Source organism: Colletotrichum graminicola, assembly GCF_000149035.1.
Source record: "Colletotrichum graminicola M1.001 genomic scaffold supercont1.58, whole genome shotgun sequence".
Classification (NCBI taxonomy): domain Eukaryota; kingdom Fungi; phylum Ascomycota; class Sordariomycetes; order Glomerellales; family Glomerellaceae; genus Colletotrichum; species Colletotrichum graminicola.
The window spans coordinates 230,703-254,907 of NW_007361062.1; the positions used below are offsets into that span (position 1 = coordinate 230,703).

The 24,205-nt window shown below is 50.4% G+C and overlaps 9 protein-coding genes across 9 annotated transcripts; 5 read left to right on the forward strand and 4 right to left on the reverse strand.

The window, feature by feature from the left end:
• Positions 1 to 336: 336 nt before the first annotated feature.
• GLRG_10287 (uncharacterized protein) lies at positions 337 to 840 on the forward strand (the record flags this gene model as incomplete). Its single annotated transcript, XM_008100972.1, has 1 exon — positions 337 to 840. One exon carries the CDS (start codon positions 337 to 339, stop codon positions 838 to 840), a length of 504 nt encoding a protein of 167 aa, XP_008099163.1.
• Positions 841 to 1,663: 823 nt separating this feature from the next.
• Positions 1,664 to 3,714, reverse strand: GLRG_10288 (major facilitator superfamily transporter; the record flags this gene model as incomplete). The annotated part of the gene is made up of 6 exons (XM_008100973.1): positions 1,664 to 1,735; positions 1,796 to 1,923; positions 1,987 to 2,051; positions 2,112 to 2,190; positions 2,251 to 3,267; positions 3,321 to 3,714. 6 exons carry the CDS (start codon positions 3,712 to 3,714, stop codon positions 1,664 to 1,666), a joined length of 1,755 nt encoding a protein of 584 aa, XP_008099164.1.
• Positions 3,715 to 4,745: 1,031 nt separating this feature from the next.
• GLRG_10289 (dienelactone hydrolase) lies at positions 4,746 to 5,486 on the reverse strand (the record flags this gene model as incomplete). The annotated part of the gene is made up of 1 exon (XM_008100974.1): positions 4,746 to 5,486. The coding sequence occupies one exon, from the start codon at positions 5,484 to 5,486 to the stop codon at positions 4,746 to 4,748; it is 741 nt and encodes a 246-aa protein (XP_008099165.1).
• A 1,282-nt stretch (positions 5,487 to 6,768) lies between these two features.
• Positions 6,769 to 7,668, reverse strand: GLRG_10290 (short chain dehydrogenase/reductase family Oxidoreductase; the record flags this gene model as incomplete). The annotated part of the gene is made up of 4 exons (XM_008100975.1): positions 6,769 to 6,971; positions 7,073 to 7,238; positions 7,485 to 7,571; positions 7,639 to 7,668. 4 exons carry the CDS (start codon positions 7,666 to 7,668, stop codon positions 6,769 to 6,771), a joined length of 486 nt encoding a protein of 161 aa, XP_008099166.1.
• A 1,299-nt stretch (positions 7,669 to 8,967) lies between these two features.
• On the reverse strand, positions 8,968 to 10,042 carry GLRG_10291 (dioxygenase; the record flags this gene model as incomplete). The annotated part of the gene is made up of 2 exons (XM_008100976.1): positions 8,968 to 9,640; positions 9,765 to 10,042. 2 exons carry the CDS (start codon positions 10,040 to 10,042, stop codon positions 8,968 to 8,970), a joined length of 951 nt encoding a protein of 316 aa, XP_008099167.1.
• A 2,245-nt stretch (positions 10,043 to 12,287) lies between these two features.
• GLRG_10292 (isoflavone reductase) lies at positions 12,288 to 12,855 on the forward strand (the record flags this gene model as incomplete). The annotated part of the gene is made up of 2 exons (XM_008100977.1): positions 12,288 to 12,444; positions 12,734 to 12,855. The coding sequence occupies 2 exons, from the start codon at positions 12,288 to 12,290 to the stop codon at positions 12,853 to 12,855; spliced, it is 279 nt and encodes a 92-aa protein (XP_008099168.1).
• Positions 12,856 to 14,211: 1,356 nt separating this feature from the next.
• On the forward strand, positions 14,212 to 16,301 carry GLRG_10293 (major facilitator superfamily transporter; the record flags this gene model as incomplete). The annotated part of the gene is made up of 10 exons (XM_008100978.1): positions 14,212 to 14,251; positions 14,323 to 14,382; positions 14,440 to 14,453; positions 14,507 to 14,543; positions 14,602 to 14,627; positions 14,692 to 14,765; positions 14,828 to 15,192; positions 15,276 to 15,468; positions 15,527 to 16,073; positions 16,131 to 16,301. The coding sequence occupies 10 exons, from the start codon at positions 14,212 to 14,214 to the stop codon at positions 16,299 to 16,301; spliced, it is 1,527 nt and encodes a 508-aa protein (XP_008099169.1).
• Positions 16,302 to 16,787: 486 nt separating this feature from the next.
• GLRG_10294 (uncharacterized protein) lies at positions 16,788 to 17,285 on the forward strand (the record flags this gene model as incomplete). Its single annotated transcript, XM_008100979.1, has 2 exons — positions 16,788 to 17,026; positions 17,171 to 17,285. The coding sequence occupies 2 exons, from the start codon at positions 16,788 to 16,790 to the stop codon at positions 17,283 to 17,285; spliced, it is 354 nt and encodes a 117-aa protein (XP_008099170.1).
• Positions 17,286 to 18,420: 1,135 nt separating this feature from the next.
• Positions 18,421 to 20,236, forward strand: GLRG_10295 (cyclopentanone 1,2-monooxygenase; the record flags this gene model as incomplete). The annotated part of the gene is made up of 3 exons (XM_008100980.1): positions 18,421 to 19,107; positions 19,167 to 19,788; positions 19,857 to 20,236. 3 exons carry the CDS (start codon positions 18,421 to 18,423, stop codon positions 20,234 to 20,236), a joined length of 1,689 nt encoding a protein of 562 aa, XP_008099171.1.
• Positions 20,237 to 24,205: the final 3,969 nt, after the last annotated feature.

A 24,205-nucleotide genomic window follows, 5' to 3' on the forward strand; every position in this document is an offset into this window, starting at 1 on the left:
TAAATGCATGGATTCAACGGACTCTGGCTTCAAATAGTCTCTCGGGAGTCTCGGAACATTAAACGTCTCACTATGCAATTGGCTTTGGGCAAACCTTTGTTGATGTCATTGAAACCCGATGGGGATTCACATTCGCCTGACAAGCCCTCAAAAGCCTATTTCCCATGCCGCGACCAACATTGTTGTCTGACGCAGATCCGCACATCTATTGATATTTCATAAATTTCCTTCGTCTTTACATCTCTGCATCCTCTGCTCTTGCGTTTATTTCAGTAACAATTAGCACACCACAGAGAATTGAGTTGCTGTAGACCTTGTTGTGGAATAAAATACACAATGCTCAACACGACGATAAAATTGACGCACGTTACTCCAGTCCCCGGATATATGTCCCGAGAAGACGCCTTGTCGCGCCTGCATGACGCAGAAAATCATATCAAAAGCGACCCAAACTTGACACACTGGAACCCTCGAACACCTCAAGTCCCTCCTACAGTACCTGAAGATGTTGATGCCATTGCTACGACTGAGTCATATACAGTTATTGACACTGTCCCGACCCACCTTCCAAAGGCGTTACCCAAGGGCATGCTGGAGAAGAAGAGTGTCAGCGAATACGAGTTCACTTTCACAACAGATGGCAGTTTTGTTCGCATACATTGCCCACTCAACGTTCTTATGGAGACGCGCTGGAGGATTCGGAACGCGAGTGGTGGTGGTCTTGAACTGGAAGAGAAAGTCAACGCCCATTGTTATCGTTTCTTGGCTCCTCTAGTGAAGGGAGAGTTGGAGAAGAATTGGAAGGAGGTTCATCAGAAGATTCTGATCAGGAAAGGATGATATCCAACAGGAACAAGCCAGCTGGATAGATTTTACTTGGTATGTCTGTAGATTTCAAGCAACCCAGAAATTACTTTACAATCAACTGAGACACACTGTTGGATTTATGATCTCCACGTACACTTTCCATTGTTCATTCTGTTTCCTAAATTTCTCACTACGATCTTCAAACTCAATTCTCCAACTCAGACTGCACATCACCAAGTATTCTTGTTTTCCACTTGATGAGTTACAAAGAGGATGTGATATCAGAAAGAGGATCGTATTTGAGGCCATTTGAAGACAAGCTAGCTATCCCGAATACATGGTACTTATCCGAGCTTATCAATAAATTATTACCAAACCGAATCCTTCTATAAGTCCATGACAGTAAATTTCTCGTAGTATCAGGCTGTCTAGCCAGCGTCGTAATTGGCTATACGTGCAAGTTGTGGTGCGAAGTATTGAAGCCGTCATGAAATCCGGGACAGGAACCTCCCCTGCGTCACTTGAATGCCTTATTTTCATCATAGCAGCTGCATCCCTTACAAAAATTCATAAAGCCGTTTCAAGACCTTCTTTAAGTGTGTGGAGTCGAGGCTGTTGTGATAGAGATGCGACTAGAGTATGAAATTTGACAAACCGAGAAATCGCCTTCTGGTCAGGTAATGGGTCACATTGAACATAACAGTATTTCAACTGCCACAACTAAACTGTGGATTAAGATTAGATGTTTACCGAGTCCTTAATAGTCTCATTTGCACTTGTCGCAGCTCTCGAACAAGACGCACATATATATCCACGGAAAGACCATAAACTGGAGATAAGATGATTCGTTTTCAAGCTAGTGCTTGAAACGGATATCTTTACGGTTGCTTCCTTCGTCTTTCGTGGTTTCCATATAGTGAACCCTGGCCTGATTTTGTTGTCAGCTCTATGGACAACTTTGACGCGATGAGTGAAAAAGGCAGTTTACCTCTTCCGTCATGGCATTCCATTCCTTCTCTCTTTTCTTGTTGCACCGCATATAGAATAGCTTTGCAATAAGATAAACGCAAATATTCATGCAGCAGATACCGATGAGAACCCTGTTGCCACGACGGTCTAGCAGTTTCAACTACGTCAGCCTACTTGTAATACTTTAACAAACAGAAGAATAAGACTCACAGTCAGGCCGGTCATCTTCCCGATAGATGTTCGAGTATATAACACGAGCAAGTTGGACCATCATGCTAGATTGACATCAGTAACCTGCCCAAAGCTGAGTGGTAAAAATATAGAGCGTTCCATACTTGTACAAAGCTGCCGACACTGCTCTAGTGCGAACCGAATGGGAGTTTCGAGAAGCCCACGAAACATGCATCGCATGTGCTAATATTATAGGTTAGAGCAAGGCACGGAAACATAGCGTCTTCATCGAGTGGGACTTACGTGAAGGGTAAGATAAAAGGACTGTGACAACCGCATATTGCGCCCACGGACTGGAATTTGATGGCAAAACGGCCATGGCAACCAGATTTGGCAGATACCACACCTGTGTAAAGACTCCAAAAAGCGCTCTCGTATCCCAAATCTCGGAAAGATAGGTCATGATCAACATGAAAATTGCACCAAGGAACTGAGGAGGAATGCTCAGTAAATTGGTGTCATTTGTGTTGAACCCCAGCTCTCTCAACGTTAGTGTAAGGTACTGGTCAGGTGGTCCAGCTGGAATTTCCCAAAGCAGACCAAAGATGTAGATTGGCCACAACTCATAGTCGGCCAGAGACTTGAGCAGAAGTTTCGGTGTGATCGCCTGCCGATTATGCATGTCGGATTTGGAAGGGTCGTCACGGAGAATGCGATTGACAAGAATCTTTTCTTCTTGTTCGTTGAACCATCCCTGAGGCCGCCACCATGCCTTGGTCTGCGTTGGTGAGGCAGCCATTGCGAACCAGGACCATATGCTGATAGATAGCGTGATAATTCCCTCAACCAGAAACAGCCATCTCCAGCCTTCGTAGCCGCTGATTCCATCCATTCGAAGGACACCAAGAGCTAGAAGCGGCGCGACGATATCAGTAATCCGGCGGACGGTCCAGAACATGGCTAGTCGGAAAGGTAGCTCAGTTGACTTGAAGAAGTAGGTAAGATAAAGTACGATGTCCGGGATGAAACCTCCCTGAAGTATACCAAGGAGAGCACGGCAGATTAAGAACGATGTCCTCCCGCTCAACCAAAACTGACACCCAGACACAATGCTCCAAGAGCACATGATGAACGGGATCCAGCGGTCGGGGCCGAGCTTTTTGCTAATCATTTGCGAAGGCAGCTCGGCACACAAGAACGATATTTGGAAGACGGTGTTTCCCAAATTGTAATCGTTCGTATCCATGCCCAAACTCTGGAGAAACAAGGCCGAATTAGCTTGGCTAAGATTGCCTCGAGGGAGGTCAAGAGCGAAGAATGCTGCCAAGATTTCAGTTAGCGAGAAGAGGAAAACCGGCGTAATAATCACAAACCAATGCAAGCCCAGAGAGTTATCCGGAAGTCCATCTTAGATATCAAAGGAAGCTCTTCGCCCCAAGTCCAACGAAAAGTTGGGTCGAAGCGATGTAAGTTCTCATAACGTGGATGTGGTTGGAAGAACTTTGCAGTTGATGGGTTGTCGTATACGGATGGTTGTGTCGCTATGACGTTCGGGTCGTAGTCGCTTTTCTTTTTGAAGAATGAGAGGATCGGGATTATGGGGGCATCCTGTTGGCGAAGTCCAGCTTGCTCTTGGAGGATCCGATTTTTCGTCTTCCCGAGCTCCTCTTCGGTTGGTTTGATCTTCGTGATATCACTCGCGTCTTGCTTGCCATTTGATTCCGACCCCAGTGAGGTCGGCTGCTTGACTTCCTGCTTCTCTGACATTGCTGTAGAGTTCTTAACAAGTTCTAGGGTGTCGATTCCAACTTGACATCCGTAGAATCCTCGAGGTTACAGCAGATTTAAAGGACCAATTTTCACACAGCAAAGCCTCATATTGTGGATTAAAAAGAAAAAGGCACACTTTCCATTCTCTCCCAGCCTGACGTGATCTCCTAGGATGGATGCATGCCCAGCCTGCGACTTCGGCTGGTTTGGTTTCCGTGCGAGCCACTATCCTTTGCACCGAGAAGTTGATGGTGATAGCTCACAAGTGCTAGGGAAAGCAGCAGCCAAGCCTTCGGCAATCTGACGGCTTGTTACTTCATTCTTTGAAGCCGACCCAACCACCGAGGCAACACCGTCGTAGGAGACCAGCCCGGGCCAATAAAATAATTCGTTATCTCAAGTCCAATTCTTGGTATGTCCTTGGCCGTGGCAATGCCCTGTCTTTGCTTTCTACTGACCAGCCAGTTGGCCGCCACGGACATGGTCAAAAGGGCAAGGAATGCACACTACACAAGAGTCGGAGTTGATGATGCGATGCACCAAGGAAAAGACGTGATCGGCTTGGTAGCCATATATTGAAGGCACTAGGCTAGTGGTTGCTTGGTATGCTTGGTATTCTTGGTCTGGTGTCTTGGCAACTTGGTAGGAGAGATAGATACGCGTATTCTAATAGCTGTCGGCTGATACCGATCCCGCAGTCCTCTAACGTACATATTAACCGGGAGTGGGCGCACAGAGTCCAAGCCACGACGATTCGACCTGATGCTTCGACCGTATAATCATGAGTAAAAGTTGTAAAACTTTGGCTAGCTTCTCCTTGGGATTTCTGGGGTCTGTCACATAATCTGCAACAATCGCACATTCTATCTTAATTTAACTTCCCAGAAGATCACAAAAGGCAACGCTCTATGAGGTGTTTGAACATCACAATGATTGAGTTTTATACGGTAAATCGGGACCAATCATATTTCAAGATTGCTCACTGTTAACCTGTTGCTGAGGCAACATCTATGGGAAAGATGATCCAGTCAATGGAGAAACGCGTTCAGCCAGCTCACTGCCGCTGTTTTAGCCCGTGCCATAGCTTCCCGCTCTCCGGACTTTCCTGGATCACCCCTAACGAAGCAAGAATGCTCAACTCCGGGGAAGTGATGATACTCAAAGGGTACACCTCTCCTCGTCACTGTTTCGAAACAATATGACTTCAGCTCAGCTGTGAAGACCGGGTCAATCTCTGGAGCCAACATCTGTACAGGAACCGCAACCTCGTCCATATCCTTCTTAGTCAACCAGGTCGGGTGTCCGGCCGAGATGCAATCAACCAATGGGGGGTTATGCTCCTTCGATCCAAGACGAAACACAGCCCAGCCTCCAAAGCAGAACCCTATTGCTCCAAGATGGCTATGCTTCCCTCGCAGTGCCTTCGCAAAATTGAAGATCTCGGGCTCTCGGACATTACGAGCGTTGTTTTTGTGGAAAGTCTCCAAATCGATCTCATGGAATCGACCGGCAAGAATTGGCTCAAAATCCACGACCCAGCCACCGAAGAAGTCCGGCAAGTAAACTGTAGCGTTGGCTTCGCGGGCATAGTGATCTGCAAGAAGACGTGCGTTGGGAAAGGTCCAACCTAGCAAGTCGTGAATGAAAAGGATGGCCACGTCAGGATTGTGGCCGGCGATGTAGACGTCGTGGTTTTCGAACTTATCGATTCGGCCTTCAGGTGTGCCGTTCCACTCGAAGGCCTTTAAGCAACAAGAGGCCACCTCCATTTCTAAGTGGGGATATAGAAATTATAGATCAATGGCCCTTGTTGGAAAACTTCGAGATGAAAGCATTGTCGTTGAACTAGGCGTTGCGGCCCTCTCGCTGGGCTTTTAAGAAGATATAATCGTAGATGGACTTCGGTCAACTGCAAATCCCGACGTCGGCACAACTTGTTTCAATGCGGAGTTAGCAATCACCGGTTAAGTCCGCTAGAATATCACGCAGATGATATCTCTTGAGGTCCAATCGCAATGATAATATACGTGTCATAGCACCGATTGTCCAATCACAATACTAGTCCTGACACCAAATCTGTGCCACATGTTCTGTTGATAGTAACGTGAGCTTGCTATTGCTCGAGGTTGAAGTCTGCCAAGACTCGATTACCAATGAGACGCAACATAGCTTAGGCTCCCAATAGCGAAGGAAGCGAAGCCCGGCTCCCGCAGTAGACGTGGTAAGAGTGCTTGGGATAAGGGGTGCTGGTGTCCCGAATACTCTGCAGTATCCAATGAGCACAGTGATGGGTGAGTTCACTCGCATTGTAAGCGGGACCACCCTGCGGAGCTGTGACGCTCAACAATATACACCGTAAACAGGGCTTGAACGATCATTGGCTGGCCTACTGTTCAAAGAGCCACTGTTTAGTCGGGTTAAATCTGTGTCTCTCTAAGCTATTTAGCAGTAGTCTCTATAGTACGTTTTGACACGCTGATGACGGTTGTAAAAGGAGTTCAACACTGCTTTCGTCCACTGTTACCAGCCCATGTCACACCGTGTGCTCCTCAATAATAGTTCATATTATGCGGTGCTCAGGAGCCGGCCTTATCGTCTAGCAATGCTAGCGACCAAGTTCACCGTACCGATCCCTCATCTCACCTTACTACATGCTTCATTGATTCCAAATACGAGAAACCGGTCTTTAAGGCTTCAATCTTGAGTCCTTTGACCTCAACAAAACTGTGTCTGGATCTCTGCTTCCGTCCAGTGCCCATGAGAACATGCCTCGCACGACAGAAGCCGATCAGTGACTGCGGTCACTCCACGTCCGATCGAAGACATTCAGTGACCGTTGAGCTAATAGTTAATCACATTAGTGACAGAAAGACCCAAGTTCAGAGGCTTACTAACCCGTCGGAACAACGTCCGGAGCCTTGATGGAAATCCGCTCGGATTGATCCAGCATGTACACAGCGGCATGAGCGACATCTTCGGCAATAAGCGGGCTTTAGATGATCAGTATAGAATACATTTGTCGACTCCGTAAAATACATGGCGTTCCTTAATCTAGCCTTCAATGAACGAGTTGTATTGCTCCTTGTTCTTGTCGAACCCAACGCGCTCTGTGTGAAAGTGAGTGGCGACAACACCTGGCCTTAGAGCCAGGCCCTTGATGTCGGTCTCGACCAGTTCATTACGGAGAGAATTGGTGAAGCCTTCCTGTAATGTTTTGCTCGCGTGATACACAGCTTCGCCCGGAAACGGTGGTGCTTCGAGTGTAGTGGTGGAGGTGGCATTAGAATCGTGCCCTTGCCTGGCTTTTGCTTCATCATCGACCTGTTGAGAACCGAGTGAGTAACAAACATCGTACCATTTATGTTCGTGTTGGACATTGTAATAATATCCTGAATCTTCATCTCCTGGAACCTGGCGGGTGCTCCAAGGGCGAGTCCAGCCTGGGGGTCGTTGATAGTCATGTATCCGACGGCTTTAGCAGCACCAGGAAGCGTGTCGTAAATGAGAGCAAAGGAGCTTCCCTTACGTTATTGATCAGAATATCGATGATTCCGATTTACTCAACGGCGGACGCAATGGCACGGTCTACGTCCTCGAAGCTTCAACACCAGCGGCGCGGTAGATAATCTTAGTGCCAGGGTATGTATGCAGCTGATAATCTTTTAGCCACCGTGTCTAACTTGTCCTATAGCTTATAATTTCAGCCGGGACACCATCATAGGCTGTTGGCTCCCATATTTACGACTTAAAAGTTGGGGCTGACCTACTTCCGACCGTGATAGTAGAACGAGACTTGCGCCTTTGTCAGCCAGAGCATTGGCGATGGCTTTCCCAATGCCCATGACGGCACCAGTCTGGAGAAAAGTCAGTACAAGTAGCTAAAATATGATTGATCATTGGACAATGAGAATCACTACAGACAAGCAGGACAGTCTTCGCTTCTAGGCCCATTTTCGTTGCTGAGGCTGAGACGAAACTCGTATTACGCCAGGACAGCTCGTGAGATCAGTCCTATCGTCTTGATCAACTCCGGAAGGCAGAGCGACTGATTGCCACTCTTTGGATCAATGGTGATGTGAGTCAAATGATGCCTTGTACTGTCTGAGAGTAGTGTGCGATAAGAGAAGATCGCTCATTGAAGACATCATGCGTTGGCGTTCGTACTTTCAGTTGTCGCCTACGTCACTACTTAATAATCAAAAACAGCATAACTAAACCCCGCTGGGATGGGGGAGACACAGCGAAAACGCCCCATTGAAATAGGTAGCTCGAGTCCGCCATTCTTCGCCTTTGAACTGGTAGCTAGGCTCTTTTAGAGCAACTAAAGCATACGATATGATCCTTTCTTACCAGAGTTTATGGATGCGAACAAACATGATTGAATGACAGCTCATCTCACGAGTGCCTACTCGCTACTTAACAGCACTGCAGGAGTAGTAATATCGCCAAACGTTGTGTTACCTAGACTGTCTGGATTGACTTATTTGATCCATGGAATATTTCTGGCAAAAACTCAGAATGTAAGAAAACAAAAGGCGTGGTTCTCTGCCTGATTTCCGTCACGGTAAATAAAGATTCAGTTGGGAGGACCCTCTTCACATTAAAAAAGTTCCGGTCGTGAACGCGACCTCCCCTGTCCTTAACGGCATTTCAAGTCGGGAAAATGATCGTCCCTCCAAAAGTGAGAAGCTCTCTCAGCCGAGAGTTTCCGATCATACCCGTCATGTGGGGGAAGGGGGGAAGCACCAGAAGATTGCAGCACAACAGGTAGCTCATCATACTCGTTGAAAGACACATAATTCCCTCAGACTAGAAATTGAAGTCGTTCGAAATGGCAGAAGTCATATTGACATAGAGCAGACTCAAGCAGTCGCCGATCTGCGCCTAAGAAATCTAGCTAGCAAATGTGAAGACTGCGAAATCGGAATAAAGACAGGAAAGGCACAGAAGACGACGAAATTCAGCCAATGACCACAGTACCGTGGTTTTCTACCGAATCAAGTTGGATGGATATCAATTTCTAATTCGTGCGGAGAAAACTGGGCCTTCTACGGGCCACGTTTCTGCACTGGCTGACGCCATTTTTGCTATGCGACGCTTTGTCTGCAATGCGTGGGGTGCGCGGAAAACAGAAACTCCCGGTTGAGGGGTGAGATGCGCCGTCAAAACATTGGCCCCGACTGCTATGTACACAGTTCTCCTCGTGACTGGAAAAGGGAAATCAAACGGTTTGGGTATGCCGAAACTCATCTAAAACTTGTCCTGATTTGCATTCTGCATGAGCATCTTGGAATCCGGCTTGTACTTCTTGGACACCAGGCGGACGTTGTACTCGACGTCCAGGACGGCGCCCTTGGGCTCGTCCTTGACAGGCTTGAAGTCGAGCAGCAGGTCGGGCTTGACGGCGCAGGCGGTGTCGGTCTCGAGGTACTTGTCGTCGCTGGGGTAGAGCTGAGCCGTGACGCCGATGAAGTCCGGGTGGGTGACCATTATGTGGATGTGTGCGGGGCGGTAGGGATGGCGGCCCATGAGACGGAGCAGGTCGGCCGAGGGGCCGGAAGTGTCAATGGCGTACTCGGTAGGCTTGAGGCAGTAGAACCAAAACTTGCCCTCCTCGTTCGTCTTGAACTTGCCGCGGAGGTTGTGGCGCGACTGGTTTTCAGGGTCGAAAGTGTCGTATTTGCCGTTGGTGCTGGCCTGCCACATGTCAAACACAGCGTCAGGAATGCCTTTGCCCGTGTCGGCATCCAGGATGACACCGTGGAAGAAGGTGAGCTGGCCATCCTTGGGCATGTCTTGGACAACGGAGGAGCCGAGATCGCGGAAGGGAGTTTCGGGGGACCAGAAGGGGCCGAGGATTGCTGAGGACGTAGGGGCATTGCCCGTGTCGGTTACGACGGTGTGGTTGATCTCATCAACGAGACTGGGTGCGGGGGATAAATTATTAGCCAATGGTCGAGTGGTCACGATGAATGTGCTGACACCAGTAGAGTGGCGCGGGGTAATAACTGCGGATTCGGTAGCGGTGACTTTCAGGGATAACTCACGATTCAATACCCAAGATGTCACACACTCTCCATGCCTCGTTGCGGTTCTTCTTGTACGCCTGGCCAATGGCGTTGATGTAGTTGACACCGAGCACCCATTCTTCTTGTGTGAGCTCGACGTCTCTGCAGAAGTCGTGGAGGTGCTTGATTAAAGAGCCGAGGACCTCTCGATGTCTGGGCTTCGTCTCCGGGCTCATGAGATCGATGACATGCTGTGTGAAGTCGGGGTCGAACTTGCTCTTCTTGGCGTCGGCTCCGTTGGTGCCGTTGCTGGCCATTGTGAAGATATGTCGCGGGGAATGTGTAAATGTGGTTTATGTTTTGTGGGGAAGACGCGAGGGGCAAACACGTCGCAATTAGGATGAAGAGCAAAGAGAGCACTGAGGGATTGAGAACGATGAAATGAAGGCGCCAAGTGCGGATGTAGAGGAGGACCCTGATGTTAAGTACAAATTCAGAGCTGTGGATGAAGGGACCACGAGCCAAGAATTGTGGGCATGAGTCGTATGATCACCGTGGATGCGGCAACAGTGTACGGCATCGAGTGCGGCATCCGTGTTCGGCAATTTGACTTGAGCGTGGCCATCTCGCACATACTGCCCCGCGGTCCCCTCCCCCGCCATACCCCTTTGCGCGCTTCGCCCACCCACGGGAGAAACATAGACCCGGGACAAGGTGGGCGATGATGATATGGGTAAGTATAATTCCCACGCTTGAGAGCCGAAATGCGGGGGGAGCCCCCCCTCAAGAGCATGCGGGGTGACTCCCGAAAGGGACATGGTGTGGACTAGTCTTCAGTCCGTGACTGGCTAATTATTTAGTTGCTGGGAGCGCACCGGGCTGGCCTTTGGCCAATGAGAAGTAGTGGAAGCTCTGGTCACTGCTCCCTGACGAATCCATCCTCCATGATTGGCAAAACATTTCAACCTGTCGAGTGGCATCGGTTTCGGGGGGTTGCCAGGCTCTTGTGTCTTTGCATCGTTCGATAAATGCTTTTGTAGCACGTCGAATCAGCCCACAACCGTAAGGAAGCTAAACTACTTTGGGCATTGGTTACCGAGTATCCGTAAGCGCGGGTATAAGGCTTGTTGGAGGAGCTACCTAGCCACTTGCCTTCAAAGCTTTATACAATAGAAAACAACTCCCGCACAAGACTAAAATAGAGCTTCGGTCCATGATAATAACCATGCCACACCCTAACAGTATCTTTCTATTGATAAAGTGTGGCTGGTAGTGTTATAAAAGTGGGTTCGCAATTGCTGTACTGCAATTGTGGCTCATCTTGCCTGTGACATACATAGAAATGTTTCTCCAAGTCTGAACCTCTCATCCTTACCGTTGTCTCACGCCGCTCATCGTATGTCAACAGCTGCTACACAGCACGCCACCTTCATGATATGTTATCTCATGTTCGATACGCTCTGCACATGCATGTACTCAGAATGTAGAGGTAAACCAAAATATTATTCTGTGACTGTCCTTTCTAATCACCAGTTATAGCTGACGTACGATAGTTATGTACTCAGTCATATGTGGTTGATTCAGTTCGGTTCATTCTTTCAATGATTACTACCCGAGGTCCGAATATCGTTATTGTCATATGTCAGAGCTCTGATCTATGAGCATCAAACAATGTCCTCGAGGCTTTTTCATGTGGAGGTCTTTGGTACACCACCACGGTTGCTTAAAATATTTGGGAGATGAAGTTTCGGTAGTGACCTGCTATACGCACAGATAACAAAACTCATACTAGCTAAGCAGTCATAAAGTAGTTGAAATGAATGAACTCAGTGATGGAAGAACGGCCCTGGTGGTGTCTAAGAATACGCCAGGAAGTTAGGAGGGGCTGACCAGATATCAGGCAGCAGTAATGCCTCGTGTCTATACTGTCTATTTAGTTCTATTTTCCGCTGACATGTGAACGTCTGCTGTTGACGGCCGGTCATTGTCCACATCCCGGGAGCTTTAAGCTTGGTGTTTGGCTTTGCCTCGGATGCCGGAACCGAGAGGATTGGAGAAGGGTCCCATGAAAGCGATGCGGGTGATCTCCCGGGCTTTTGTGGCCTTTGTAGGTCCAGCTACCTAAAGTGACGAATGGCCGCACAGGATGGAGGTTGACGACCCATACCTCGGACAGACGGGCTGCAGAGCGTGAAAGCATAAATAAATCAGACGGCCAACCTTACTTTGACTATGCTAATTCCAGAGCCAGTTCAACAGATCTTGGGTGATTCAGTATTGCTGGAAATTTCTAGATTTGTGCTTCCAAGAACACTGCAGCAAGGTGACCATGAAGGTCGCAATTGTCGACGCTACCGGAGAGACCGGACATCCATCATGAGGGGGTTGCTCGCCTCGACAGCTCCGAAACATATTAGAGCAACAATGCTACTGCCCTACTGGAGTCTTCAACGGTCTTTTGATCTGCGCTGACAAACACCGGATTGGACTCCACGGCCCTCGTCCGACCGAGCTCTCTACGGGAGCCAGAAGGTCCGGGCTTTGGAAAAGCGAGGCGTCAAGATGACCGCAATCGACCTCGGCAGCCCTGAGGAAGAGACCACGAAGCATCTCGCAGGTCACGAAATCGTTAGATCGGCCATTGTCGCGAACAAACCGCTGGATCAAATTTCACTAGCCAATGGCTCCAAGAAAGCGGATGTGAAGCAGATCGTGCCGTGTTTCTTTGGGACTGTGATGCCGAGCAGAAGGACGTTATGATTCCGCGACCAAGTAAGGCCCGGACAGCATACCCAACACCCAGCTGAACCTTTGATGACATTTTCGGTTTAGAAAGATGATGTCCTGAACCATTTTCAGACCCTGTGTCTACCATCACTATCACCGACGTCGGCTGGTGGTATCAAATTAATTTGCCACGTCTAAAGTCATGCAAAATTGACGTAGTTGCGTTCTCGTTATTCAAAGACTGGATCGCAGGCGACCGTACTGTGCTTTCCGGTAAACAGACTCTAGGGATACTGGCAAATATGTCGTGCGCATTATCGCGGATTCCCGCACCCTGAACAACAAAATTTCTGCATACGCCGAGTTTTGGTCCCAGAACAACATCTACAACCTGATCGAGTAATTGAGCTGAGTGGAACTTCCGAGAAAGTACGTAAGGCGCCACAGTCCAGCTCAAGCCATTAAATATCAAGCATTTGACATTGAGCGATGAACTGATCATCACGAATGCGCAGCTGTCAGAAGAGGAAATCAAGGCTCGGCCAGCAGACGCCGGAGGCAACAAAACCAACATCCATAGGCTGCTAATTGTATAATATCAGAAGTCGTAAGGTCTCCAAGGCAACAACACGCCTGAGTATCCTCGCTACCTGGCCTACCAAGTTGGCAAAGACTCATATCTCGACTAGACGAAAAACTCAATTGAGAAATTTTGTAGAGAGGCTTTGGAAGGAAAAGTGAGGCTTGGTTGAGAGAAGAAGATGTAAGAAACCATTGCAGCTGCAGGCAAAAGGCTGCGGAGAATTAGGCTAATACTTAACAGTCTTCACGTTCCGCAGTTGGGGAGACCAAGTCGATAAATAGAATGGCAGATACTTTCAAGCCGCAAGTGTCCACTTGCAATTTAAACCGGGAGGATCCTTCTCACGTTTGAGCGCCAGTCTTTGTTCCTAAAAAGTCTAACGCGGTATTTATGGGCCGCGCCCAGCAAACCAAGTTTGGTCTATATCGATTCTGAGTATACGCATGTATATCCCGGCCAACATTAGTCTCGGCTAGTATTAGTCTTGACACGCGGTCTGTCTTCCACAGTGGTAACTAAGCCCATGTTGATGTGTCATTCGCCTAAATAGTCATCACATGCATACGTTGGGACGTCAAATAGGACAGCAACTAGCGATAGCGCATGCGCTTGAGGGACATCTTATCGGGCAAGTGGTTTACAAAGTATGGTTTATCAGATGCGCCAAGTCTTCCCCGCCACTTTTTCGCTGCAATCCGAGTAATACCTACCCCATTCGCCGAACCACGGTTCAGTCCATATCACCCTGGTGGAGCCCGCTTAATAGGACAGAACCACAATACAGATGGACGAGACGGGGCTGCCGAGGAGAATGACAAGGATAAGAGGACATCAAGGTTCTCTTTCATGCACGACTTCTCTGCTGAGCCTGGTTTGAGTTTTGGCATTGCGACGCTACCGTATATTTCTTTCGTATGCCAATAGACGAGAGCCAATTTACCGACCTACCGGCCCCCCAGGAACGATTCTAATTCTATACCTAGAGTCGTTGCGGCGACCCTTGAACGGCTTGGTGGGGAACGAGAAGACTTTTTCCCTGAAAGTTCAAGAGAACCCCGTGACGAGAACATCAAGAAAGGATATCTCGTTGACAGACCACGGGTTCGTTACAAAAATCACGGCGCGAGAAATTCCCTCTATCTTACGACCAAGAAGGGCCGGTGCTTATCCGACGATATGGCGACCGAAACCCGTTCAGTGGCCAGCAAGGTCAAGGGTAAGTTTTACTGAACCCGGTGCCTTCTCCGGTGCTGGAGAGATGTCCACTGACTTTGTTGGGTTCCAAAGTATTCTTCCTCGGTGATGAGGCAGATTCAAGAGAAGAGAAGCGGCTTGTCCAAAAAATAGGTAGGTCGTCAATTGTGCTCAGTCCAATCGCCCTTTCCGACTAACAATTCTATCCAGACTTCTTCATCTTGGTACACAACTCAATTACAGCATCGACATGGCTCAATCTAACTGACTTCTGCAGACCTACTGCTGTCTTAGTTATTTCTTCAACTATCTAGGTAAGTACTGTATAGAGCGTTCTACAAGCCAGTGGGGCTGGCTAACAAACTACGCCAGATCGTGCTGCTTTTGCCAATGCCTATGTAAACCAACCCACCAGGAACGCTCATTTGAACATTGAAAAATACTGACCAGACTTTACCTTAGGTTGCTGGCCTCCGAGAAGCTTTGCATATGAAGGGCCATGATTACAACACAGTGTTGTCGGTGACTACAGCAGGGTAAGATGATGGCTGTGCAACAACACATATTTTGCGAATTTACTTCCTGACGCGCGTTACAGCATGGTAGTTGGTCAAATCCCCCATGGCATGATCATCGGTCTCCAGATTGTCCGCCCGAGAATATGGTTGCCAAGTATGGTGCTTATTTGGGCTTTTCTGACCATGGCCACCGCGGCCGTCAAGACCACGACGCAACTCTGCGCCATCCGCTTCCTGCTCGGCCTGGTGGAGGCCAGCACCTACTCGGGAGCCATTTACATCATGGGGTCGTGGTACAAGCCCCAAGAAATTTCAAAGCGCACTGCCATCTTCACCGCTTCGGGCCAAGTCGGCACGATGTTCGCCGGTGTCATGATGGCGGCCATTTACAAAGGCATGGGCGGCTTAGCTGGTCTCGGGGGATGGCAATGGGTCTTCATCATTGGTACGTGATCAACGCAAGCTAATAACTTTCGTGAGACTGGTTTTCGGTATATTTTGGAGGAAAATAACGCTGACGACTCACAGATGGCATCATCACTCTCCCCATTGCCATTTTCGGCTACTTCTATTTCCCTGATATTCCCAAGAACACGAGCGCGCGGTATCTTAGCGATTCCGAGAAGACGCTGGCAGTCAGGAGGTTGCCTCCAGTGATTAAAAACTCGCACAACGTCAATCCCTTGTCTCTGCTGAAACGCCTCGCTCTCATGCCTACCTTGTAATTCATTGCGTTATCCCTCTTTTCTCTCTAGGCAGGACGGCTAACGCAAACGCAGCTGGGTCTTGGTGCTCTGGTCCCCGATTTGCGCCACTCTCGAAGCCTGGGTAGTTCAGGGCAACTTCATCCTCTGGCTCAAGTACCACGCCGAGCACTTTACCCAAAGTCAAATCAACACATATCCTCTGGGCGTTCAGGCTGTAGGCATCGTGACCAACATCCTAGCAGCCTGGCACATGGACGCCACCGGCACCCGCATTCCAATGGTCGTCCTGGTGTGCATCATCCAGATCGTCTGTGCCGCTATGCTGCTTGTTCCAACGCTGCCGTTCGCCGGCACGATGTTTGCGTTCTACCTTTCGGGCTCCTCATACATGGTGAACCCCTTGATCTTTGGTTGGGCAAGCATCATTCTCCAGCGTAGCGGTGACGAGGCCGTTCGAAGTGTAACGATATACGCCATGAACATTGGCTCTACGACGCTGTATACATTCTGGGGCATCGTCTTATATGCCGCTGATGAGGCACCGTACTGGAAAAAGGGCGCGATCGCTATGATTGTTTGCTCCGTTGTTGTTCTCGGATTCATGGGGCTTGTCGTCAAGGTGCGTTTATGACAGCTTATGCGCCCACAGACAGGTGACTGACATGAAAAATCCCAGATTGATAAAGATTCGCTTGCCAAGTATGGCTCGATGACGGTCGATGACTTTGAGGCAGCCGAAGCCAGCCGGACTCAAACGCCGCTGGACGGTTCCGGCTCGGGCAGTGAAGACCAGAAAGCCAAAGCCACGTCGACGAACACTCCCATTGGAGATCCTAATGCCATGTAGTTTCGGCAACTAATTTCGCTTTGTCGACTCAACAAAACAAGAGTTCATGACGGTAGAGCTTGACGGCACGAATGACGATCAACATTTTTTGGAGGCAGCAAAATGAGGAAATCCATTTGCAAACAAGACTAGACAACTAATGTGTTGCTTTAAGTGTTCTGTAAACAAAACAACACGTTGTATAGCGGGAATAAGTGCAAGGAGCCAGGGCTTATCTGTCTACCAGCCTATAAGAAGAACGGTTGACTATTTACATGCAGGCACATGACATATGCTGTGTATTAGAGGTAGCCTATCAGCCCACTACCTAGGACAAACCACACTTCAGACGAAGCCAACAACACGTATCTTCTTTCTTCCCCCATACGGAGCTTTGCCTCGCTTTGGCAATACGGTATGGGAATCTACTAGTACTTTACGAGTTTTCGAGGGGCTAGATCAGTGTGTTGTAATGTTAGGCATTACTACGGGAACAAACATACAGCAATGGAGAAAGGCCCCCAACAACCAACCACCTTGGACCACGCTGAGTACCTAGACAACTCCCCGCAGAGCCGACTCGCCGCCCACCACCACCCCTCGACGCTGGACAAGCACTCCATGACCTGCCTTCGCGTCTGGTCCGCCGCGACGTCGATCAGAACGAATAAGGCTGGGCGCACGTGCCGGTTCACAGGCGTGGTCGACAGCAACTACGGCCGCAACAGCGACGGCACAGGCGGGGAGTGAGTCCTGTCCGTTCAACGCTGCCTCAACTCGGCTGCTTGTTTCTTTCTCTTTCCTTCTTATCCCTCATCCTGTAGACTATACTACCGCCTTGTAATCCTCTTCCTTTATCGCCGGCCAACCACCCTGGCCTGAGCGAACAGAGATGCCAACCAGACAACCTCCCCTCCCCCGCTAGCTACTCCAGCAACGGCTGCCGCTCTGGACAACGTCTACACGCAGGACTGCTTCACAGATAATATCCACTCGTATTTTTGAGAACGCCACGAAAGGCGCCATGTAAGCAAGCCAACAAACAACGTTAATCACATATACACACACAGCCATGAACGCACACAAAATCGACATGTGAACTCTTTTTCATCCATCCCCACCCCGCTTCTTTTGCCCTCCTCCGCTCTCCCTCTCCATCTTTTTTCCCTGCCATAAAAATGACGAGAGAACTCTCTGGTCGCGCCCAACCCCCACACTTAACCCACCCCAACTGCGGAGCCGCGTTCGACGCCGTCATCGATGATACCGTCGGCGGATGGACCGCTGGCTGCTCGCAGAAGAACCCCTCGTTCAGCGTGGTTGAACCAGCCAGTGGTCCGGCCTATTACTAAAAGGAAAAGAAACGACAGGGCCGGGTGGATATGTTGAATACCACCTTGGCAACCCCGCTTGCGTCTCGACAGCTCTGCCGAGTGCAAATGTGCCTTGACCAGAGCCTTCAGCGCCTGGGTTACAGGATTAGTTCGTCATTCATACGTCGATATCTACACAATAGATTTTAACACCTGATCTGCTCTCCTGCCTAACCCAATCGCCATCTTATAGAATCATAGTAGAAAGAAGTCATCAGTCCACTGCTCAGGCTTTAATTCCCAGCAGAGCATATATTTCATCTGTGTTGGCGTCCACCAGGAAGACAGATCTGGAAACACCAACGTCACTCTGTCTCGCGATTGTATTTCCCCATTAGGCCTAGAAATTGAAACGTAGATAAGGCTACCGACATGAGAAGGGTTGCACGCCGAGATACCCACCGTTCCCATATGTTAATGGATCAGTCGATCAAGAGATACCTAGCACATTCGTCCTTCCAGACCAGCAAATATGTCTCTATGGATTGCCAGAAACAGGCAATTCCCCGGTGGTTAAAAGCACCCCATAGGAGCTTGGTGCCGTTAGAGCGTGTCGAGAGGAGAGGAACTGCTACGTGTGTAGCACGTCGGAACCATCCCCATGTCGTGAAACCCAGACACGTCGTCTGATTCTCTTGGTCACTCGTCATACAACATTAAAACGATATACCTCCCGTAACGAGTCACATATTTCCCCTGTTGCTCACATTTAGACGTTTCCTGACTCAGACTGTATCGATATCACGGTCCGCCTGAGCTCCACAACCATGGGCTCCATCGACTATACTGACTATTTCGACAACGGCCGGCTCAACGGCAAGGGTTTTTGCAGTGATGCCCAGAGCAAAAACATGGACTATGATGTGACTATCATTGGCGGCGGCTTTGGCGGGTGCTACGCGCTTCACCTCCTCCGCAAGCAGGGCTTCTCGGCGCACATTGTAGAGGCCGGGTCCTCCCTCGGAGGCGTGTGGCACTGGAACAGCTATCCAGGCGCACGAGTTGACTCGGAAGCGCCTTACTATCAACTCACCGTTCGAGAAGTCTGGAAAGACTGGACGTGGACGGAGCGGTTCCCCGGGCACGAGGAGCTCAAGGGGTATTTCCGACACATTGACAAGGTCCTCGACATCTCCAAGGACGTGAGCTACAACACTACCGTCGTAGGTGCGGATTTTGACACCGATACAGCGAGGTGGATCGTCAAGACGAACACTAGCCGATCGATCACGTCGCGGTTCCTGGTCTCGGCGACAGGAAGCTCGTACAAGCGGTACGAACCCAGCTTCGCCGGCAAGGAGTCCTTCCGAGGCACTGTGGTGCACTCGGCGGCCTGGCCCGAGTCCGGTGTTGATTTCCGCAACAAGCGGGTTGCCATCCTCGGGGCCGGGGCGACGGGCGTTCAATGCGTCCAGGAGATTGCAAAGCAGCCGGGCATGGAGCTGACGGTGTACGTCCGCAACATCAACATCGCGCTTCCAATGAAACAACGTCAATGACAGAGGCCGAGCAGCGCACCTCCAAGTCCTTCTATGAAATTCTGTTCAAAGCGGCAAGAGAGAGTAATTACGGCATCCCGTCCGAGTCCAACCCGAAGTCGACATCAGAGACCACGGCCGAGGAGAGGGACGCGTTGTGGGAAGAGCTATGGCAGCGCGGGGGCTTCAGCTTCCAAGCGGGCCAGTACACAGACTTTCTGATCGATGCAGAGTCGAACCGCCTGGCCTATGAGTTCTGGGCCAAGAAAACGCGTGGGAGGATCCGGAACCCGCAAAAAGGGGCCATGCTGGTTCCCGACGAACCGCCGTACCCTTTTGCGACTAAGAGGAGCAGCCTGGAGCAAGACTACTATAAGTGCCTCGACCAAGACAAAGTGGAGGTGGTTGACGTGAAGAGCTCGGGCATCCGCGAGTGGACTCCTCGGGGCATCATGACTGAGGACGGAAGGGAGAGGGAGCATGATATCATCTTGCTCGCGACAGGGTATGATAGCATGACTGGCGCGTTAACGAACATGGGGTTACGTGGCAAAGACGGTGTTGACTTGAAAGAGAGGTGGAAGGACGGCGTCTGGACCTATCTCGGCTTCATGGCTCGGGGGTGTCCCAATCTCTTCTTCGTATATGGGCCACAAGGTAAGTCACAATTTTGAAGAACCCCCTCTATTCAGATTACCCCGGAGGCTTACCAAATACGGAAACAGCGCCCATGGCTTTTACGAATGGGCCCCCGTTCATAGAGAAGCAGGTCGAAGTCATTGTCGACTTCCTAACCAAGCTCCGTAAGGAGCGGGTAAGATCCGTCGAGCCACACCCGTCGGCAGTGGAACAATGGAAGAAAATCATTCTTGCCAACCACGAGCCGACGCTTTTCAGCAAGTGCGAGTCATCGTGGTACGTGGGCGCCAACATTCCGGGCAAGAAGAGGGAGCAGCTCAACTACCTTGGCGGCATCCCCCTTTACCTCCAAGCCTGTCGAGACGGCACGAGCAACTGGGACAACTTCGACGTCGTTAGGGAAGAGGAAGGTAGGAAGGTTGTCGATGCCGTGAGTGTTCGTCCGATGGAGGGGATCACTACCTGACGCAAACATGCCCGCATGGCTGCGTTCTAGCAGAATTACGTAGCAAACAGAAATACGCATAGCGTTGTTGTGTGTTATGGAATGTGTCGTGAAGCAGGAAAACCTTTTGTGTGGCTAGTATCAGTTGGAAGCGCCACAGACGAGGTTCACCAAACGACGCAGATACCTAGGACAACTACGTTACGCTCTCCTTAACAGACGATGCGGTTCATCACGGGAAAAGAATCATGTAATTGTAGTGACGAGTCGAAATGCTACCTGTATCTTATGACCATGCAAAGAGATGAACTGCTTGGTGATCTAGTATAACTGTATCCCGACTCTATGTAGTGTCAAGAGAAGATACTGCAGGGAAAGGTTACGTTCGGTTCGTTCTGACAGCCATTGTGGGTTTGATCTGGCTAAAGGCGGATCATGAGGAAGACGGTGTCATTCATGAGATAGCGCCATCGATGCAAACATCGTCCTGATCTCAACCAAAGACGCCATCTACCTGCCCCGCGATGCTTCTTTGATGGTTGGACTGGACGTGAATGAGATCGCGTTGTCCGGCTGCCAAGACCCAACAGAGCAAGAGACGAGACTGTTTGGTTTAAAACGAGGCCGCGTGGTTTCATGGATTGAATGGCTAGGCAGTGGCGGCCATCGGCACGATTCTCGCCTCTCAGGTCTTGGCCTCTGGTACGTTTTTATAATTCTATTTCCGTCTGTTCAAAAACCATGTATCACCAAAAGTCTGTTCGAGGCGCTGGGTTTCGTTGGGTTGTCCTCACAGCGGGGTGACGAATCGTGCCTAGGCTACCGGTATACTCCGTAAGCATCTCGGCCTCTCTCCCTCTCCTCCGCTCAAGTTACCGCGATATTTCCCCAAAGCTTCATTCTGCATGTGGGTGGGTACCTTGGGTGCCAACACAACCAACTTCATACCATCGGGGGCTGCTAAAGATCGGCAGAAGAAGCCTTTCAACTACGATCCACACCGCCAGCCCTTACTCCCTTCCATCGTGCCTTCGCGGACACCCAGCCAGAGCCCGCGACGACGCAACTGAACTGTATCGTCTCTCACCCAGTCCGACGACGACCCTGACACACAGAACAGCCTTTGCCTCATAACCTAGTTCAGACGGAGGGGTGGGTGGGAGATGCATCTGCCCGCTGACCTGGAACCTTTTTACGAGATCTCCGGCTGGAGCGGGACAGCTCAGACCACTACGGTGCCATTCCCCCGCAGCTCTCTGATTGCTAAGTGGAGATGTTTGGGGAGGGGAGGGGGAAGGCACCCAAGGCATAACGTCCTGACTAAAGCCTCGGGAAGTCTAATCGGCTCGCTTCAGGCGTGTCGAGGCTCGGGTCGGGTCGGTTTGGGCATTTGTGTATCTGGGCACAGACCTCGCGCGGCATCAAGCACATTATTGCAACTCCCAGTTTTACGGTAGTATCCGTATGCCAAAAAGAAAATGCAAGGGTAGGTGACGTTTGGATGGCGGGGGAATCGGTGCGGTAGGGCCCGGGGATCGAATGGACTTGTATCGCGAAGCCCCAACCCAGCCGTCTCTGCATATACGTACTTCCGACATATCGAGCAGGCATGCCCAGAGGCAGAGGGCAGGTGTGGCACAAACATACGGAGTACGGATACGGATACAGAATACGGATATGTGGCGCATAGAGGGGAAGGGATCCGAGCGCCAACACAGTGAGGGTGGCTGGTGGCTGTGCAATCGATCAATCATCACCATGACTCACCAGTGGCTTGTCAGCAGCCACACTACAACCAAGGGAAGAAACCTGATTTTGGACGTCTTGGCTACATTTGATCTTCAGGGGATCTGGAATCATTATATCGTATGTGGCCCTCCCTCCCTCCTGCTCTCCACAATCGTTTTGTAGGTTGTGGCAAAATAACATTTACCGAGCATTAGGGAGCACGGACTGGGACATGATTTGATTCATCAATTCGAACCTTGCGGAGCCACATGGCAAGTGAGCTCGGCTATCAGGAATGAATGAATACCTACCTACACTAGCTGACTGCCAGTCTGAGAGCATCGGATGGGTCGGATGTCTCTGATGACATAAGCCCGCCGGCCGAAAGTTAGCCACGCAGCCAATGAAATGGTACCGGCGCTGTGACCGAGACCTCTAAGAAGGTTAATTGGCACACGCTCGCTCCTCGTGCCAAACCCGAAGATCGGGCCTCAAAATGCAAGCATCAATATGTCTATGTTCGTTCTGTGAAGTTCATTGCTTCCCCTACCGCTAACACCCCATACTGTGAATCATGTGCCGACGGCGGAAGTGAAGTGGCCCTTGCCTGCCGTTTCGTCGACCCTGACCAGCAAAGTGCCGGGCTTCCAATTCGACCCTGGTGGGACCCGTGAGCGCCGTTCCACTATCATAATCAATAAATATGAGTCGCGCAGCAATGCCCTTCCTGTTACGCTTGCGCGAAAGGCCTAGTTCTCCGACAGTGGACCTACGGAACGCGACCCGGGGAGCCACTGATGCTACGCTTGCTCGGCCGGCAACCATCTTGCTGGGAAACTCTCTGTCGGCATAGGCCAAGCATATCGCGAAGTGGAGCAGGCCTGCGGGCCCGAATGTGGGAAGCCAATTCCGTGGCCGGTCTCAGGCCGAGCCGGGCGCTGAAGGGGGATGAATCTCTGGAATATGAAAGCGTAGCAAGCATATGGATAATATGGGGTTGGGAGAGTGGCTCTCTCTGTTTTGAACCTTTATTCGGGGTTTGTCTGGTCGCTAGGCATAGAGTCGTCGAGTTCCAGTGTCGGAAAAGGAACCCATAATGAAGAAGCATTACGGATAACTTGGACGGATCTGCCTGCCATACATGGGACTCCCCGAACTCCCCAGTATTGAGCCGATGTGGGCGATCAAACCGACTCCATCCCCTCGAGAAGCAGCGGAAGGATTGTAATAACTGATGCCATGGGTGAAATAGGATAACAAGCACAACAGGATATCAGGGGTCCCTCCTCACCGGGATAGTCTGGAGCTGTAGAGTTGGGACCGCTCTATAGATCATGCTTGGTGAAGCCCCCTATTCTTTCACGGAAACCCTACCGGCATGTCGGCGTATCGTGGCTCGGTAATGGTTCCCTAACGGGGGACAGGCAAGGCGTTCTGGCGTTCTGGATTGCCGCATGTGAAACAAGGTCGGGCAGTTTCTATTTTTGAATCACGGCCACAACGTCATGGCTCACATACGATGGTACCTACCAAATCGCTTTGCTGGGGCTGCCGTAATGCTGATCTCGGCGCATAGAGGTGTGGGGCAGCGGAGGAATCAAGCCAGCCAGTTATGTAAGCTTACCCTGCCCACCCCTCCCCCCTTGGATAAGAAGGAAGAGGTCTTTTTTTCGGGAATGTAGGAGGGCGTTCGGGCCCGGTGAGGGCAATCAGTTACGAGCATGGCCCTGGCTAGCCAGAGACCGAGACGATTTGTGTTCAGAGTGACGGAGCCGCGAGCCGACTCCAATGGTTGGAAAATGCCGATACAGCGCCGGGGTCGGTTTCGAGTCTCAGCACATCTCCAAAGTCATGGCCGCACCAATGTCCCCTCGGCCCAGCACGCACTGATGGAGCGCAAAAGTGGGCAGACTGCTCACGGTCCAGATTCCAAACCGTCACCAAGGATAGGCGAGATGGAGAGGAACCTGTTGTTCATTCCAAGTCTACGGTGAGGGGTGGCAGCGCCTACAAGTCCAATTTCCAACGGGTATCGGCCTGACTGAGAGGCTAAGAGCAGAGTCGCAGGGAGGGAGGCTGTAGTCTGCTGTAGTTAGCCTCTATTCCGCATCGCCCTGGTGGGTGCAGGCTGGGGCAGAGAGCAAAAGTCTAAACCCTGTCACCGACGTCTCTGTTTACTGTTAGGTATCAGTTTGATTCTGGCCGACGGACGGTAGATAAACAAGTGAAGACCCGAGTCGCTCATCTGAGTTCCTTGGCCTT